The sequence below is a fragment of the Oryctolagus cuniculus genome, chromosome 5, assembly GCF_051225735.1.
Source record: "Oryctolagus cuniculus isolate XC-2025 breed Fujian yellow rabbit chromosome 5, ASM5122573v1, whole genome shotgun sequence".
Lineage (NCBI taxonomy): Eukaryota > Metazoa > Chordata > Mammalia > Lagomorpha > Leporidae > Oryctolagus > Oryctolagus cuniculus.
This window is the reverse complement of record NC_142871.1, coordinates 101,956,913-101,973,833: the sequence shown is the minus strand read 5'-3', so window position 1 is coordinate 101,973,833 and position 16,921 is coordinate 101,956,913. Positions and strand designations below refer to the sequence as shown.

The 16,921-nt window shown below is 45.2% G+C and overlaps 1 protein-coding gene and 1 long non-coding RNA gene across 9 annotated transcripts in view; one reads left to right on the top strand and one right to left on the bottom strand.

The window, feature by feature from the left end:
- Positions 1-7,168: 7,168 nt before the first annotated feature.
- On the bottom strand, positions 7,169-8,954 carry LOC149126599 (uncharacterized). The gene is made up of 3 exons (XR_016233933.1): positions 8,801-8,954; positions 8,197-8,333; positions 7,169-7,363 (listed from the first exon to the last, which is right to left on the bottom strand). It is a non-coding gene; the product is annotated as an uncharacterized LOC149126599 (long non-coding RNA).
- The window catches only part of SMAP1 (small ArfGAP 1), a 187,920-nt gene continuing 179,324 nt past the window's right edge, over positions 8,326-16,921 (top strand). For 4 of the 8 annotated variants that reach the window (XM_008263099.5, XM_002714530.6, XM_008263098.5 and 1 more), the window contains exon 1: positions 8,952-9,304. In XM_008263099.5, coding sequence (XP_008261321.3) covers positions 9,187-9,304 — 118 coding nt within the window. In that variant the 5' untranslated portion in view covers positions 8,952-9,186. Of the gene's footprint in view, positions 9,305-16,921 lie in introns of all 8 variants that reach the window. The other 4 variants (XM_089333044.1, XM_089333045.1, XM_070073896.2 and 1 more) reach the window with 2 other exon arrangements.

Sequence of the window (16,921 nt, the reverse complement as noted above, 5' to 3'; positions counted from 1 at the left end):
AAAGAAAGAATGGAGTAAAAAAACCAAGAGAATTGTTCCTCAGGAATCTAAACAAGGGCTGTTCTTTGTTAATGCTTATCAAATGTATTTTCGCTTTCTTTTTTCCCCTTCGTCTTTTCCCTTCCTTCCTCCCCCTTCTCCATTTCCTTATCTTTGTGTATGGAACTTACCAACTCCTCTGTCCTGCTTGTTTATGCAGAATATTATACACAGTCATGAGCTGTAGTCACCTCATTGTGCTGCCAACTACCAGAATCCATTACATTCACCCTACTATGTTTTTTTTTAATAAAGATTTATTTATCTGAAAGGCAAGGTGAGACTGAGAGAGAGAGAGAGAGAGAATATTTTCAGCCACAGGTTTACTCTGCAAATGACCATAATGGCTAGGACCAGGCCAGGCTGAAGGCACGAGACAGGAACTCCATCCAGGTCTCCCATGTGGTTGCCAGGGGTCCAAGTACTGCGGCCATCTTTTGTTGCTTTCCCAGGTGCATTAACAGGGAGTTGGATCAGAAGTGAAGCAGCTGGGACTTTAACTGGTGCTCTGATACTGGATGCCAGCATCACAGGCAGTGACTGAATCCGCTTTGTCACAGGTGGAACCCACCCTACTGTGTTTTGGTAACTATTTTCCAACTTCCCCTCTCCTACTCTCCAACCATCCTTGGCTTCTAATTATCACTATTTTAAATTCAGGTTGATATTCAAAATATATATAATATGAATTTAAAAGGGGCTGGTACTGTGGTGTACCAGGTAAAGCATCCTCTTGTAGTGCCGACACCCATATACGCATTGGTTCAAGTCCTAGCTGCTCCACTTCCAATCCAGATCCCTGCTAATGTACCTGGGAGAGCAGTGGAAGATGGCCCCTGCACCCATGTGGGAGACCCGGATGAAGCTCCTGGCTTTGACCTGGCCCAGCCCTGGCCATTGCAGCCATTTGGGGAGTGAACCAGCTGATAGAAGTTCTCTCTCCTGGGGCTGGCGCTGTGGCGCAGTGAGTTAATGCCCTGGCCTGAAGCGCTGGCATCCCATATGGGCGCTGGTTCAAGACCCAGCTGCTCCACTTCCTGTCCAGCTCTCTGCTATGGCCTGGGAAAGCAGTGGAAGATGGCCCAAGTCCTTTGGCCCCTGCACCCACATGGGAGACCCGGAAGAGGCTCCTGGCTTCGGATCCACGCAGCTCCGGCCGTTGCGGCCATTTGGGGAGTGAACCATCGGATGGAAAACCTCTCTTCTCTCTCTGTGTAACTCTTTCAAATAAAACAAATCTTCTTTAAAAAAAAAAAAAAAAAGAAGTTCTCTCTCCCTCTGCCTCTCCTCTGTAACTCTGACTTTCAAATAAATAAATAAATCTTAAAATATCTATATATGTAACTATCTACCTATATACATATATATAAACATATTTTAACTTGCTCATATGAGAGAAAATATGCAGTGTTTGTCTTTCTGCACCTGGCTTGTTTCACTGAACAAAATGGCCTCCTGTGCACATGTTAATCATGTCCTCCAGCAAATACCTTTTCCTTGATCTCAAATCTGTTCTTTTTTTTTCTTCCTCTTCAGTGTGTTCTGTTTTTATTGTTTTGTAGCAGAATGCCCAACATAGAACATAATTGCAAATATCTGGCTATGCACAAGAGAAGGTAGTGTTTAAGCACCAAGGGGAGACACGATAAAACAACCAAAACCATTTTTTTAAATTTATTTGACAGATAGAGTGAGACAGTGAGAGAGAGAGACAGAGAGAAAGGTCTTCCTTCATTGGTTCAACCCCCAAATGGCCGTTATGGCCGGAGCTACGCCAATCCGAAGCCAGGAGCCAGGTGCTTCCTCCTGGTCTCCCATGCGGGTGCAGGGCCCAAGCACTTGAGCCATCTTTCACTGCACTCCCAGGCCACAGCAGAGAGCTGGACTGGAAGAGGAGCAGCCGGGACTAGAACCTGGCACCCATATGGGATGCTGGCGCCGCAGGTGAAGAATTAACCAAGTGAGCCACGGTGCCGGCCCGAAAACCATTTAAATACAACCGAGGTCCTAACAAGTCTCTGCACTCCAGGGCTGATTAGTGGAGATGCCTCACCTGCGGACTCACAGTGATGTTATGGTTCCCTCCTTTCCCCAGCAATTCATGCATGGAATCCGGTGCTGGTGGTCCCACATGATCACCAGGAGCCCCTTCTCTACAGCCTCCCCCAGCCCTTTACAGCCATAATCTGGACAGGACAAAGGTGGGTGGAATTTTGTGCAGTTCAAATGGTCAATAAGAGTGAAGTATGAGCCCACTCTCTTGATTCTGATTTCTGATGAGGAGACACACTTAGGACAGTTTTCTGTAATTTGTCCCATAGGACCAGCATGAATTTTCCCCATCCCCCAACATCTCTGTGAACATTGAACCACATACCTTTGCTCCATTGTCTTAGAAGATCTTCCTCTAGCATTCAAGAGTCTATATACAAGTTATTGGCTCTTTTGTACTACACAGGATTGAAGGGGTAAGAGACCATGCTGAAAAAGATAGCCACAGCTTGGTCAGCCATCTAACTCACTGCAGTGTAGGTGTTCTGGGGGTTGCCAATGGTGAAGAAGACTGTCAGGTAGATGATGTCTTGCATGGAGACACAGAAGCTCTGATAGGTTCAGGATCTCATGAGACTTTGTGACTTTCATCAGGAAGATTCCTAGGCCTTTGAACTCATGCTCTGTGCCCGATTTCCTAATGTCAGTCACCAGATGGGTTCTGGTGAAATCCAAGGAGTAGATGAGGCAGAGATAAGTTGCTCTGTCCGCCCTTCCGGAGGTCAGATTGCCAGCAAAATATCTACAGAATTGTGTGTGCTTGTCCACACCCTGGGGAACACCTCCATGTTTTTATCCTTGAAGTCAAAGGTAAGGGCTTTCATAAGGAAGAAGCAGATCACACAATGGCCAGTTTATCCCTCCTTGGGAATGTTGACTGTGAAGTCCAAGATGCCTGTGTACAGCTGTCAACTGTGACCTGCTTACTGTTGTGTTGCATCTGTGGCAGCAGCTTGACCACTGGATAGGGGCCATGACTGTCTTTGGGAGGCTGGTAGCCAGAATGTCCTCGGTAAAGGAGATGGCCTGCTATGCCATGGTGACAGGGCAGGCAGCTGAACTAGAAGACAGCTTGAATGGTTAACATCTGGGTTCAGCCCTCCTGCTACCCACTGAGAGGCCAATCCCTTCTATTCTTGATCTGGGTTAATTTAACCTGTCTCCCAACTGAGAAGCCTTGGTGTTATTCTCACCTCCTTTCTCTCACCCTCCACCTAGAGTCAGCTGCCAAATCTTGTTGCTTCTAATTTTGAAACATCATTTGATTCAGTCTTTCCCCAAACCCTTTGCTATTGGCTTAAAATAGGCCTTCATAATCTCTTCTTTGAAATATTATTGTAACAACCCATCATCTGTCTCCCTAACAGACTTTCCTAATCCATGTTCTGCATGCTGCCATTGTGCTCACAGAGATCAAAGCCTATGAAGTCACTTTTCTGTGTAAAAGCTCCCATTGGCTGTATATGTCCATGGGATTCAAACTACATAATTTGGCTACAAAGCTCCTAACTGCTTGGCCTTAATCTCTACCTTGTTTCCTTTTCTATTTTATTTATTTCCACAATCTGGGTTCCTGTTGCCTCATATACTCCCAGCATATAATCCTATACTTTCAAAAGTACACTTTTTGAAGCTACATTTTTTTTCTCACCTCTACCTCCATTCACTTGAAAAATCCCTGTATCTATTAACATTAAGTTTAAGCATCATCTCCTTGAGGAAGCCTTTCCAGATTGTCTCAAGTTACTGGATGTTCTGTTCTTTTAGCTTACAGATTCCTTCGTATTTGTAATAGACTTCAGTATAGTTTTTAATTTTTTCTATTTACATGTTCATATCTCATAGTAGACTGTAAGCTTCTGATTATCAGTGGATAATTGAATGAATATTGTTGAATGAATGCAATGTTTTTCTTTCTAGGATGCTTTTGATGTCAGTCTCTTCCTTTCTTCCTACTACAGCCTTAATAAACAATCAACTCAAACTTAGATTTTAGTAACCTCTAAAGCAACATGGTTCAATAATGTAGCTACTAGTCACATGGGGCCATTGAGCATTTGAAATTCAGCTCCTCCAAACTGAAATGAGCTGTAAGTGCAAATACAGGCTGCATTTGGAAGACAATGTGAAAAGAATGTAAAATATCTCAATTTTTATATTACTCATATGTTGAAATTTTTAGATACATTGAGTTAAAATGTACTAGTTGTGGGGAGCAATCCGGACTGGACTGAGTTACTGGAATTAAGACTTATTCTATGCATCTGCTCTCCCACAATATGGCGTTGGGAGAGAAGTAAACAGCTTCCGCACAGCTGCCTCCAGTTCAACTAATAAACTGTAGGACTTGCTCCTGATTGGAGGAGAGCAGCGTACTCGGCGTGTGGGCAGCCGAGTTGGGATTGGCGGAGGAGGACTATAAAGGAGGAGAGAGACGGCATGCACCAGGAACATCTATGGGGAACATCTATGGGGAACATCTAGCTGAAGGAACACCCGTGCAGCCCCCGAGAAGAGCTGGCCGGTGGTGTGCCGCTCCCCTGCGGAAGTGGGGAATGTGGCCAGGGGGAACTGCCCTTCCACGGAGGTGGAAGGGATAGTAGCCAACCCGGGAAGAACCAGCAGCAAACCCGGGGAGGGCCGAGCAGACGAAAGAACAGCGCAGGGTCCTGTGTCGTTCCTCCATGAAGAGGGGGAGCGACATAATGGTGCCGTGACTCGGATATGAAGCCTAGCTCGGATAGGAAACCTAGCTCGGATAGGAAACCTAGGACGGATAGCAAACTTAGGAGGGAAGAAACGGGAAGAACTGGGAAAATACCGGAGAGAGAGACTAGCAAACAGCCTAGGGAAAAGTCGGCCGAAAAAGGTGCCGGAAGAAGCTATGGAAAGCCTAGGCATAGACTCAGATACGGACTACGGACTACGGGGGGAAGCTGGGAGAAATCTCTAAGGTCGAAAGCGAAAGTGAAAGCTAGAACAAACAGACTCGGACGCGGACTGTGGGGAGAGGCCAGGAGAAATGAGGGAGGAATATTGTTGGAAGAAAACTTAGGGAAACATACCGGGTAGAGAAAAGTGTTAGGGAAATTGAAGCCGCGGGGGGCAGGCCGAGGCGGATACGAAAGCCACTTTGGGATTCTCAAGTTAGCCCGGGAATAGGGGGCGAAAAGTTGAAACCAGAAGCTGAAACGTAAGCCAGATTGGGATCCGTCTGATTAGCCCGGGGAGCAAAGGACGGGAAGCCAAACCGTGGGGCGGAGACGTATGCTGGGTTGAATTTGCCAGGCTAGCCCGGGGAACTTAGATTGAATGCTAGTGGCGGACACGTAAGCTACGCTGTGTTACTCGCGGAAGCCGCCGCGTGCAGAGAGAGCACGGGGCGTGAATAGATAGGGAACGGGGCTGGCGCGAGGCCGTGGTGCAGACGCGAAGGGCGTGGAGACCGCGGAGCGCGCGAAGCCAAGCCGCGCAAAGCCGGGAAGCTGCGCAGATGAGAGAGGCGCGGGCTGAAGCGGCTCAGCCAGGAAGCCGCCGAGAAGCAGCCTCGGGGCGGGCAGCGGGAAGCTGCGGGGATAAGAGAAATAGAAGTTTAGAAGTAAGATGAGAGAAATAGGAATGCTGGAAGATAGAAGTAAAATGGGAGAAATAGGAATGCCCGGAGATAGAGAAATAGAGAAATAGAAAGGCCTCTCTACAACATGACAACGAGAAAGCTTGGATTCGGTCTGCCTGATTAAGTAAGGTGGTAAGCGCCAGCAGGCAGCTCGACCAGAGTATGAGCTGCAGGTCACCGAAGATAGGCACGAACCAACACTAATAAGTCTCCCCCACAATACGGCAATGAGAAGGCTTGGATTCGGTTTGCCTGATTGTTAGGGCTTGTAAGCCCCTGCAGGCAGAGCAGAGCATGCGCTGCAGGGCACCGAACACAGGCACGCATCAGCGCCTAAAAACCTCCTCACAACATGGCGAAGAGAGGACCCGGATTCGGTTTGCCTGATTGATAGGACTTCTAAGAACCTGTGGCAACTCTAGCAAGTAGAGCAGAGTGTGTGCCGCGGGACACCGAAGACAGGCGCGTATCAACGCCAAAAATAAAAAGAAAGGGGGATCTGTGGGGAACAATCCGGACTGGACTGAGTTACTGGAATTAAGACTTATTCTATGCATCTGCTCTCCCACAATATGGCGTTGGGAGAGAAGTAAACAGCTTCCGCACAGCTGCCTCCAGTTCAACTAATAAACTGTAGGACTTGCTCCTGATTGGAGGAGAGCAGCGTACTCGGCGTGTGGGCAGCCGAGTTGGGATTGGCGGAGGAGGACTATAAAGGAGGAGAGAGACGGCATGCACCAGGAACATCTATGGGGAACATCTATGGGGAACATCTAGCTGAAGGAACACCCGTGCAGCCCCCGAGAAGAGCCGGCCGGCGGTGTGCCGCTCCCCTGCGGAAGTGGGGAATGTGGCCAGGGGGAACTGCCCTTCCACGGAGGTGGAAGGGATAGTAGCCAACCCGGGAAGAACCAGCAGCAAACCCGGGGAGGGCCGAGCAGACGAAAGAACAGCGCAGGGTCCTGTGTCGTTCCTCCATGAAGAGGGGGAGCGACACTAGTAACGTTTGCCTGTTTCTTCTTAAATGTAGCTCCTAGTGTATTTAAAGTTAGAAATGTGGTGCATGTACTATTTCTATTAGACATTGCTGTGACCTTTTATTCTATGCTGTAGGTCATTTCTTGGTGGTAAACCTGTCTTCTGTTTTTCGGAATACTTGCATTGCTAAGCAAATTTCCAGAGGGAGGGTGTTAAAAGGTTACTTCTGGACTAACTTTCTCCCAAAAAAGTCCTTTTTATCATGCTACTAACCTAGTTGAAGAATCTGTAAGGCCGTAATACTTTGCTCCCCTAGTGTTCCAAAATCTATCATTCTTGACTTATACAGACTTCTTTCTCACTTGGACCTAACCAGTAACCCTGTGCTGTAGTCTGTTTTCCAAGCCACTTGATGTCTTTATGGTTGTGCATGTTGATTTTCCTCAATATCTCCCACTCTACCACCATTCTAAATCAAACCAGTTTTCTGGAGATGGCCGATAAATTTTACTGTCTTTTTTTTTCTTTTCATTGAAACTCACTGATATCCTCTTAGTGATTATTTGTCAGAGTTGCACAGCTTAAGCTCTAATTTTCTCAATTACAGGGCATCTTCATTGCTATATCCGTTCAGTTTAATTCCACAAACATTTCTGAGTCCTTGTAGCAAGAACAGAGCTGGGTAGGCAAGAGGGTTACCATTACAAAGAGACTGAAATTAGCAACTGGTCTTACATAAAAGTATAGCATGGGGGCAAGCAGTAGATAAGACATAACTTGGGACCCCTGTATCCTGTATCAGAGTGCCTGTGTTGAAGTCCTGGCTCTGCTTCCAATTCCAGCTTCCTGCTGCTGCACACCCTGGAAGGCAGCAGGTGATGGCTCAGAAGGTAGGGTCCCCTGCCATTCACATGGGAGATCTGGATTGAGTTCCCAGCTCCTGGCTAACACTTGTCCCAGCCTCGCTGTTGAGGACATCTGGGAGAGAGAATCCACGGATGGAAGATCTCTTTCAAATAAAAAAAATCATAAACAAATAAAAGAGTATATGCCATAGCCCCCAGCTCATCACCTTTCTTAGCATCTGCCCCACCACAGATAATGGTTATTTTTCTTGTTTACATACATTCCATATTAGAAATTGCTAATAATCCTTAAAATACCAAATATTTCAAACTGTGTCACTCAGAGTTCAAGCCCTATGAGCTTGGATTAGGGAGCTCAAGGCTCTAGTCCTAGGCTTTTTTTTTCTTGCCCTAAGATCACTGTTTATACACTGCCTGGTATTTGGCTACTTGGTCAAACACTTTCTCCACTTCACGAAAGAGCTATTGCCATGTGTCTGAGACTCTCAAGCTGCACTGCTTTGGATTTGAATCTCAATTCTGTCCCTCAGGCAAATTAATTCCTATGAGGTGTACTTTCCTCATCAGTACAACGAGGATAAGTTTCGTATGGTTAAATGAGTCACAATCCCTTAATAAATGCTACCACCAGATTATTTCACTAACCTGAAATGTAAGGGATTTATTTCTCCTCTTTTATTCCAGGATTCTACCTTCTAGAATCCTGCGTGTTTCAGAACTGCAGAAGAATAAAGCGATGAATACATTCTCTCACTATTATTTCTGCATTTCCAGTGTTGCACCTGTTGGAAAAGAAATGCGGTGGTGAAAGAATCAGAAACGAGAAGTCACTTAACAGCCCGGTCAGCTTTATTACAGAATAAACGTGAGAGGGGTCCTCAGCCACAGAGACCCCCCAGGCTGAAAAGGTTTTATAGGGTAAGGCTGGGAGGGGCTTTCCATCTCTGCTGGCTCTGCAGCTGCTTCAAGATGCAGGTCAAGCTAGGAGGCTGAGCACTGCGGCTGGGTCAGGAGCCGCTGGGTAACTGAGGTAGGAAGTCGGGCAGACTTAGCACATCTCATTCGCCTACTAGGCTGTGAAACACACTTCCGACTGAACACATTCTGTGTCTTTGCCCTTTCCCATCAGCGCAGGCACGAGCAAAGGTACGGAGGCAAGTAAAGTGGCCTCCCTGCGAAAGGTCTCCCATGACCGGGTTTTACCCCAGGCCCTCAGCAACAACCACCTCCGACGAACCCTGCCAGCTACCTTTCAGGAATCACCTTGGGCAAAGGCCCTTCAGGGAAAAGATCCGGCTAACCGCGGCCAGGGGACGCTCAGCGCATGTGCAACGCGCCCGCGCTCGCGTTCTTTCCTCCGCGCCACCCGGAAGCCTCGCGCCGTCCCCTCCCCCTCCGCCTCCGCCTCCCGTCGCCGGCTCCGGCGGTGCGTGCGGGGCCGGCCGGGCGAGGAGGCGGGACACGTCGGCGCTGCCGCCGCCGCCGCCCCTCCTGTTCCAGCTGCCGCCGCGGCCGCCGCTTCCTGGGCTGAGTCCGCCCGCGGTCCCAGCGGCGCCAGGTGCGTTCGGCCGGCCCGGCTCCTGCCAGCGTTCGCCGCCACCGTAGGTGCTCCGGGCTCCCCGCCCCGCTGCCGAGATGGCGACGCGCTCCTGCCGGGAGAAAGCTCAGAAGCTGAACGAGCAGCACCAGCTCATCTTATCCAAACTGCTGAGGGAGGAAGACAACAAGTACTGCGCCGACTGCGAGGCCAAAGGTAACGCGGACAGAGTCGCCGCCCGTGGTCGGGGCCTCCCGCGAACGGTGACCTTCCGGCCGCCGCGGCGCGTCGGCTGGGCCGGCCGCTCCCGGCCGACCCGGGAGGGCGGGTGCAGGGGCGGGCGCGGGGCTCCTAGCGACCCTCACCTCCGCCCGAGGCGGCGACGAGGTCCGAGCCGCGGGCTCCGTCTGGGTTCCCAGCCTCCTTTCCGCCCCGCCGGTGCCCGCGTCCGGATGTTCGGATCCTCCCCACAATGCTGGTCTGGGAGCGGGGAACTGGGCGCCGGCCTGGGCACTGCTTGGGGTTAAAGGGTTGTCCTGCCTCTGCTCACAGCTACCTCTGTGGGTGGGGCCGCCCTTCGGATTCTGGCCCCCCTCGACCCTCCCTTGTGACCAAGTCCTGCTGCTCGGGGCTCGGATGCTTCCCACATGGAGCCCTACCTGCCTGCCCACCTGACAGCTTTTGTACAGGGTTCTTGTTTATGCTCCCTGAAAAAGACTGTGGTGGTCCTTTTTCGTGGGTTGGAGTTAAAAAAATTGGGAAGGGTCTTTACTGCTATTAGTAGTAGAAGTGATCTTTAGGTTGCTGTTAGCTAGAATGAAGAGGATTTCATTACCTGAATCTCTTGGATAGTGGGATTATGCTCCTGAAGCCTTTAGTAATTCTGTTCCCTCAGACTAGATAGTTTGAGAGAACATGTGGGCTCTGGTTTGTGTACCTGATAAACGCTGAAGGTGCATTTTAAAGATCCGGAGATGGAAAACACCTAGTTTTAGTTTGTTCAGTTGGAGGGCTTCTGCCCCAGCCTTTAAAATACATAACTATTTTTAGCTGATAGATTGTCTTTGGAGGTCTGATTTATATTTAATGCCTTGTAAGTAAACTCATGGGAAAAAATGTTTCAGATTTTTTAAAAGCAATGTCTCCTGTAGTTAGAAAACAATTTTTCTTATTTGTAAATTGGTTTGATTATTCTGTTAGAAATTTCTTCAAAGCAAGAGATGGTCAGCCTTTGGGAATATCATTTATGGATTTTGCATTATTTGATCTAGACTTTTCCTGAAGCTTTTCTGTTCTTAATACTAAATAAATGAGTCATGTTTCTGTAGGCTGCTCATGTTTGATTAGATTGAACCTCACAACATCAGCAAGTTTACTGTCTTAGCAGGTATGGGATTACTAAAAGGATCATGTGGGAATACTGTAACTAGATCATTTTCTGAAACACTTTTGAATATCTTAGTAACTCCATTGAGTTCTGTGTATCATATGTAATCTTGTAGATGATAAGTTTAAAAAAATTGTGTGCCTGGTTCTTGTGGTGATATATGTTTGCTTGGATCTTGACTGTATATGTGGTTATTTGAGAGTACTGAGGTTCAATTGTGTGCTTATCACTAACTCATTACTAGTAAAACACCGAAAAATAGGCTTTTAACAGATCAGAAAAAGAAAGGTCCTGAAGTTATATAGTACGTTTTGTTTTGAGTAATAAATAACATGGCCAAGTAGAAATTCTGGTAAGTATTAAATGTGTTCAGTAAAAATTGAGCGGGGTAGGCATTTGGCCTGCAGATTGCAATGCCTGCATCCCATATCAGAGTGCCTGGGTTCCAGTCCTGGCTCTGCTTTCTGTTGCTAATGCATACCATGGTTGGCAGCAGATGGTGATTCAAGTAGTTGGGTCTTTGCCACCCATGTGGGAGACCTGGATTGGTTCTTGGCTCCAGCTTAGGCCCAGATGGTGGCCATTGTGGGCACTCTGGGAGTGACCCAGCAGACAGGAAATCTGTTTCTCTGCCTCCCTCCATAAAATAAATAAATAAGTAAATCTTTAAAAATAGAATAAAATCAATTTTAGTAATTACTTTCCTTTATGTGTAGGGATAATTAAAAAGTGTCTTTTTATTAAGATATCTTTCTCAAAAAAAGTACTTCAAAAATCCGATTTTTCCTGATGCTTTCTAAAACAAAGTTTTTTTTTTTCAGTCATACCATATGTTAACAATGTTTTCATTTACTTTTTTTGGTGGAGGGAGGAGAATCATGTATTTCTTAAATTAGCATCAAAAGTTTCACTTCTAACTTGAATAGTAGGAAGAACTCATTTTGCTCACTGTATTGCCACTCAAAGTGAATCTAGAGTGAATGTCTTTTTTATTGTGGTTTCTATCTGGCCTTTTGTTTGTTGGTTTATTTGTATGTGAGAAATGGAGAAAGTGGGAGAGAGGAGAGTAGATAGCATAAAGAGCTTAAGGGTGCAACTTGAAGGGCTTGAATTCAGTTATGATTTAGAAAGATTGTTTTTTCCCATGTTTCTATTAAATCTAGAATAGTGCTAAAATTATCTTGTAAATTATCTCATCGCTTTACCTTGATCTTTCAGGAAAAGTATCAGTCGTAAGGCCACTTACTGATTTCACAGTTGTAATAACTGAAAAGTTTCAAATGATTTGTAGTTTATAGAGTTAAATGCATTTTTGGAAAGTTTTGTTATCTTTGATATGGCTGAACCCCACTTTAGTGCCACTTAGTACAATCTTTGCTTGTTACATGATTTTGTTTCTATTATTGTATATGCCTCATGATGTAATAAATGTAGGTAGTAAAATTCTGATTCAATGTACTTTTAAAATACATGCTAAGGGTTTTATTATAGTTGAGTTATTAAGAGCTTCTATTCTGTTTATGTATTGTGTCTTCCTCATAATCTAATAAATTCCATCAAGCTTTTCATGTGCTTTTAAACTTATTTCTTAGTTAACTCAATTTTCTTTTTTTTTTTCAAAGAATGCTTTCTCCACTGATCTTTGAGAACATGTACCAGAACTAAAGTTTGGGGTTGGAAATTACCCTGTTTTGTCGCCTTCTAATAGTTGGCAGAAGTATGTCAGTTGAATTTTGACATTTATTTACTGAGTCACCAGTTTTTATTTACTGTTTTGGCAATATTTAGGAAGTAAGGATGGAGAACAAGATAGTAAAGGTGCCAGTTTCCTACTCTGACCGAATTTTTTGGGCAGCTGGATAATTAGAACAGGCAGATGGAGCTGTACTTCTTTGACTGGCCACATTTGTGACTTTGTGGGAGATTTATTTATTTATTTATTTATTTATTTATTTATTTTGAGTGAAACAGGATTTACTTAAGTCAGAAACCTCCTACTGCAGTAGCTGGGAGGGGGCCTGCAACAGAGGAAGACACATTTGTGGGGGTTTGAAAGCGGCTTTGATGATTATTATTTGGTGGCAACATGGAGCAGTGAGGATGGAGTGCCCCTTGGTAACTTGAAGTAATATTACAGTTGTTAAAGCTTCATACTCAGGTAATAGCTAGCCTTGAATTTGAATATGTGTAAACTGGCCTGGAAATGATTTTCTTTCCCAGTAAGTTTGGGATAGTCAGAAACATAACGATTTTGAACCTTATTAGTTTTCCAACCTGTTTGGTATTCAGAAAGTAAGCTCCTTGTTAGGAACAGTCAATCATTTAATTCATGCCATAGATGTTAACTTGAGGACATATGGTTTGTTGAGCAGTGCTTTAGGTTATGAGACTATTGAAAATTTCTAAGACCGAGGAGCTTATTTAGTGAGGGCTGTCTTTTTGCAAATGAGTAGTTCTAAAGCAATGCTAAATTCTATCACAGTTTTAAGAATGACTTCCCTCTCCCCTTATTTCTGCTTCTACTAAGTTGGGGCCTTGTTCCCCTTGTACCCTGACTTTTGCCCATTGGTTGTCCTTACAGTTCCTAGAGTGCTTCCTCAAGGCCTTTGCATGTGCTGCTTTTTCAGCCTAAGAAGCTCTGTAACAGCTTTTGGGTAATTGGCTTTTACTCATCTTCCTGGTTTCTACTTCATTTTCAAGGGAAGTGATTCTCCTTGATCTGTCACATTAGGTTCAACTTTGATTTATACATGTAGAGCGTCACCCTGAATTGTTTATTGTACTTACCACAGTTGTAATTAAGCTTGTATTATGGTGTACCCAAATGCCTGTTAATTATAGCTGCAAGAGAGAAGAGACTTTGTTTATCTTGCATGGAGTAGTTACTCTCAGGCCTTAACACAATATATATGACATGTGATAGGTAAAGGTAACTCAGCAAATAGCTTTTGAACAAAGTAATGTGTGAATGAACCTGGAGCCCATAGAAGGAGCAGGGTGTGTGGAAGAGTGCACCTGTGAAAGGGAGTGGCGTATAGAGTAATGCTGTTAGTCACTGAAGTCTCATTTAAGCTAGGTTCTGAAGATGGAGTGAGATTTTGCCAGTTGGAGAAGGAATTAAAAGACGCAGCTGTGCACACAAAAGCATGGGTACATAAAAGAACAGAATAGATTTCCATTTTTTTTTTAAATTATTTATTTGAAAGGCTGAGTGAGAGAGAGGGAGAGACAGAGCAAGAGCAACATCTTACATCATCTGGTTCACTCTCCAAATGGCTGCAACAACCAGGGTTGGACCAGGCTAAAGTCAGGAGCCAGGAGCTAAATCTGGTTTCCCACATGGGTGGCAGAGACTCAAGGATTTGGGCTGTCATGTGCACCTTTCCTAGCCTCATTACCAGGAAGCACCTTGGAAGAGGAGTAGCCAGGACTCAGGCACACTCCCATTATGGAATGCTGGTGCCAGAACTCAGGCCCCTGTTTGACTTGTTTGTTTCATTCTTCCTTAAGCATAATCAGATTGGGTAGTGGCAGATCAGAGCAAGAACTGGGATAGTGAGAGATTGGAGGCAAGTCAGTTAGGAGGTGTTTAACAGCCCAGAGAGGGAATAGGGGACGTAATCTCAGGTAATGTCAGTGTATCAGTTAGGGTGTAGAGCAAGAAACAGATCCACTGTAGCTATTTTTTAGCTAAAAGTGGTATAAGGAAAAGGTTTTTTAAACCAATCATTGGAAGAGTTGGAGGAGGAAGAGTCAGGTAGTCATTACTGGACTTCTGGTTTCAAGGCCACATATACTGCCAGTGTTACCACTGTCCCATTGCCATGGCTGCTTTTGCTCACAAAACTGGTGAGATGATAGGGGTGCAGAGACTGTGGTTGCTGCAACCACTGAATGTCCATTAGATATTTTATTTTTAAAATTTATTTAAGGGGCCAGCATGGTGGCGTAGTGGGTAAAGCTGCTGCCTGCAGTGCTGGCATTCCATATGGACACTGGTTTGAGTCTCGGCTGTTCCACTTCTGATCCAGCTCTCTGCTGTGGCTTGGGAAAGCGGTAGAAGATGGCCCAAGTCCTTGGGCCCCTGCACCCGTGTGGGAGACCTAGAAGAAACTCCTGGCTCCTGGCTTTGGGTTGTTATGGCTCCTTGCTGTTGCGGTCAGCAACAGCAGGATGGAAGACCTCTCTCTCTTTCTCTCTCTGGCTCTGCCTCTTTGTAACTCTGCCTTTCAAATAAATAAATAAATTTTTTAAAAATTTATTTAAGAAGAAGGGGAGAGAGAGAGGAAGAGAGGAAGAAAAAAAAAGAGAAAGAAAGAAAGAGAGCTGACATTCACTGGGTCACTCCCAGTTGCTTGCAATGGCCAGGACTGAGTTGGGCCAAAGCGGGGAGCTGGGAACTTGGTCCGGGTCTCCAGCTGGGTGGTGGCAGGGACCCACCTTCTGGAACCATCACCTGCTATCTCTCCAGAGTGCCCATTAGCAGGAAACAGGACTTGGGTGTGGAGCCAGTACTCCAATCCAGGAACTCTAATAGGAGATGCAGGTGTTTCAGCCAGCGTTCTAACCTCTAGGTCAGATGCCTTTCCCTGTATTAGACGTTTTTGTTGGTTGCTGTTGTAGGAATGCAGTCTTTACCACACTTCTGCTTCCATGTGAGAATAATTATCAGAACCCTTTTTACATCCAACACGTTGTCTTCAAGGGAGTTTTTTAACTTTCTAACCTCCAAAAAGTAGAAATGTGTAGAGCCTATTTGTCAGAATTGCTGTCACCACAGGCAGTGAGGATGGGAGAACATTTAATATTTTAGAGTTAACACATAAACCCATTTTAGAGTAGTTCTCATTTGAAAAAGTAAAGTTCGGGACCAGTGCTGTGACATAGCTGGTAAACCATATGGGCACTGGTTAGAGGCTCAGAAGCTCCTCTTCTGATCCAGCTCTCTGCATTGGCCTGGGAAAGCAGTAGAAGATGGCCCAAGTGCTTGGGCCCCTGCATCCTTGTGGGAGACTCAGAAGAAGCTCCTGGTTCCTGGCTTCGGATTAGCCCAGCTCTGGCCATTTTGGCCATCTGGGGAGTTAACCAGCATATGGAAGACCTCTCTCTCTTTCTCTTTGCCTCTGCCTCTCTGTAACTCTGCCTTTTAAATAAAGAAATAAATCTTAAAAAAAAAAAAAAGTAAAGTTCACTTTGGGGAACTGATGTTTATGATGTCGATGTTTACGGGATTAACTTTTATAAACTGACGTCTGTGGTTGTAATTCGCCTATGAAATTTGCCAACATGTAAGTTGCCTTGAAATACTGAACTTCAGTATGTTGGAGCTGTTGTTCTTGTAATTTTGCTGATCGTAAGATTTTCCCCTGATGATTATATGGAGAGCTCTGGTGTCAGAGCTTTCTAACTCTGGACCCTTTCTAACTCATCAGTTTAAAACTAAGGCTACATGTTGCTCCCTGTATTTTTTTCCTCCTAGCTCTTTGTCTTTTTTAAAAAAGACTAAAATATTGTTTCATTACTTTAATTATTAAGGAGATTTATATCCTTTTAATTCTTGCTGTGTGATATAATGAATTATAACCCTATTGATACACATAAGACTTGAAACCTTGCTCTCTAAGGTAAACTATTTGACATTCTAATTATATGCTTTAGAAATTCAAACCTCTTAACAGTTTTTATTTATTTATTTGAAAGGGAAACAAATCTCTTATCTGCTGTTTGACTCCTCAAATGCCCACAACAGCCAAGTGCTGGACCACGCCAAAGCTAGGACCCAGGAACTTACTTCAGATCTCCCACATGGGTGACAGGAACCTGACCACTCTTGCCATCATCTGCTGCCTTCCAGGTTGCCTACTAGCAGCAAGCTGGAATTGGAAGGAGAGCCAGGGCCCAAGTCCAGGCACTCTGATGTGGACTATAAGTGTCCCATGTGGTGTCTGAGCTACTAGGCCAAACACCTGCTCCCAAACTTTTTTCTTACTGCTAATGTTGCTACTGCCACTTCTACTACTATTTTGATAGAGTCAAGCTGTTTTTGTTTTCTTTTTTCAGTGGAAGAATAGCAAAAACAAAAACAAAAAAACCAAGAGTGCTGATTGGCTGACTGCCTTATACTCTGACCACTGTAGAGAGTTATTTTAACAAAGACAAATGATAGTAAGGGCTAGTGATGATGTGGGCAAAAGGATACCCTTATACACTGCTGGTGGGAATGTAAATTAGTATAGCAGTTGTGAAAAACAGAATAGAATTTCCTCAAAAAACTAAAAATTGAGCTAGCATGTCATCTAGCAATCCAATACCAAAGAAAATGAAGTTAAGGGAGTAGACGTTTAGTTTAGCAGTTAAGATGCTGGTGTCCAACATTGGAATACTTGGGTTTGGTTTTTGGCTCCAGCTTCTGACTTCTTATTCCTTCTAAAGCACTTGCTGCGAGG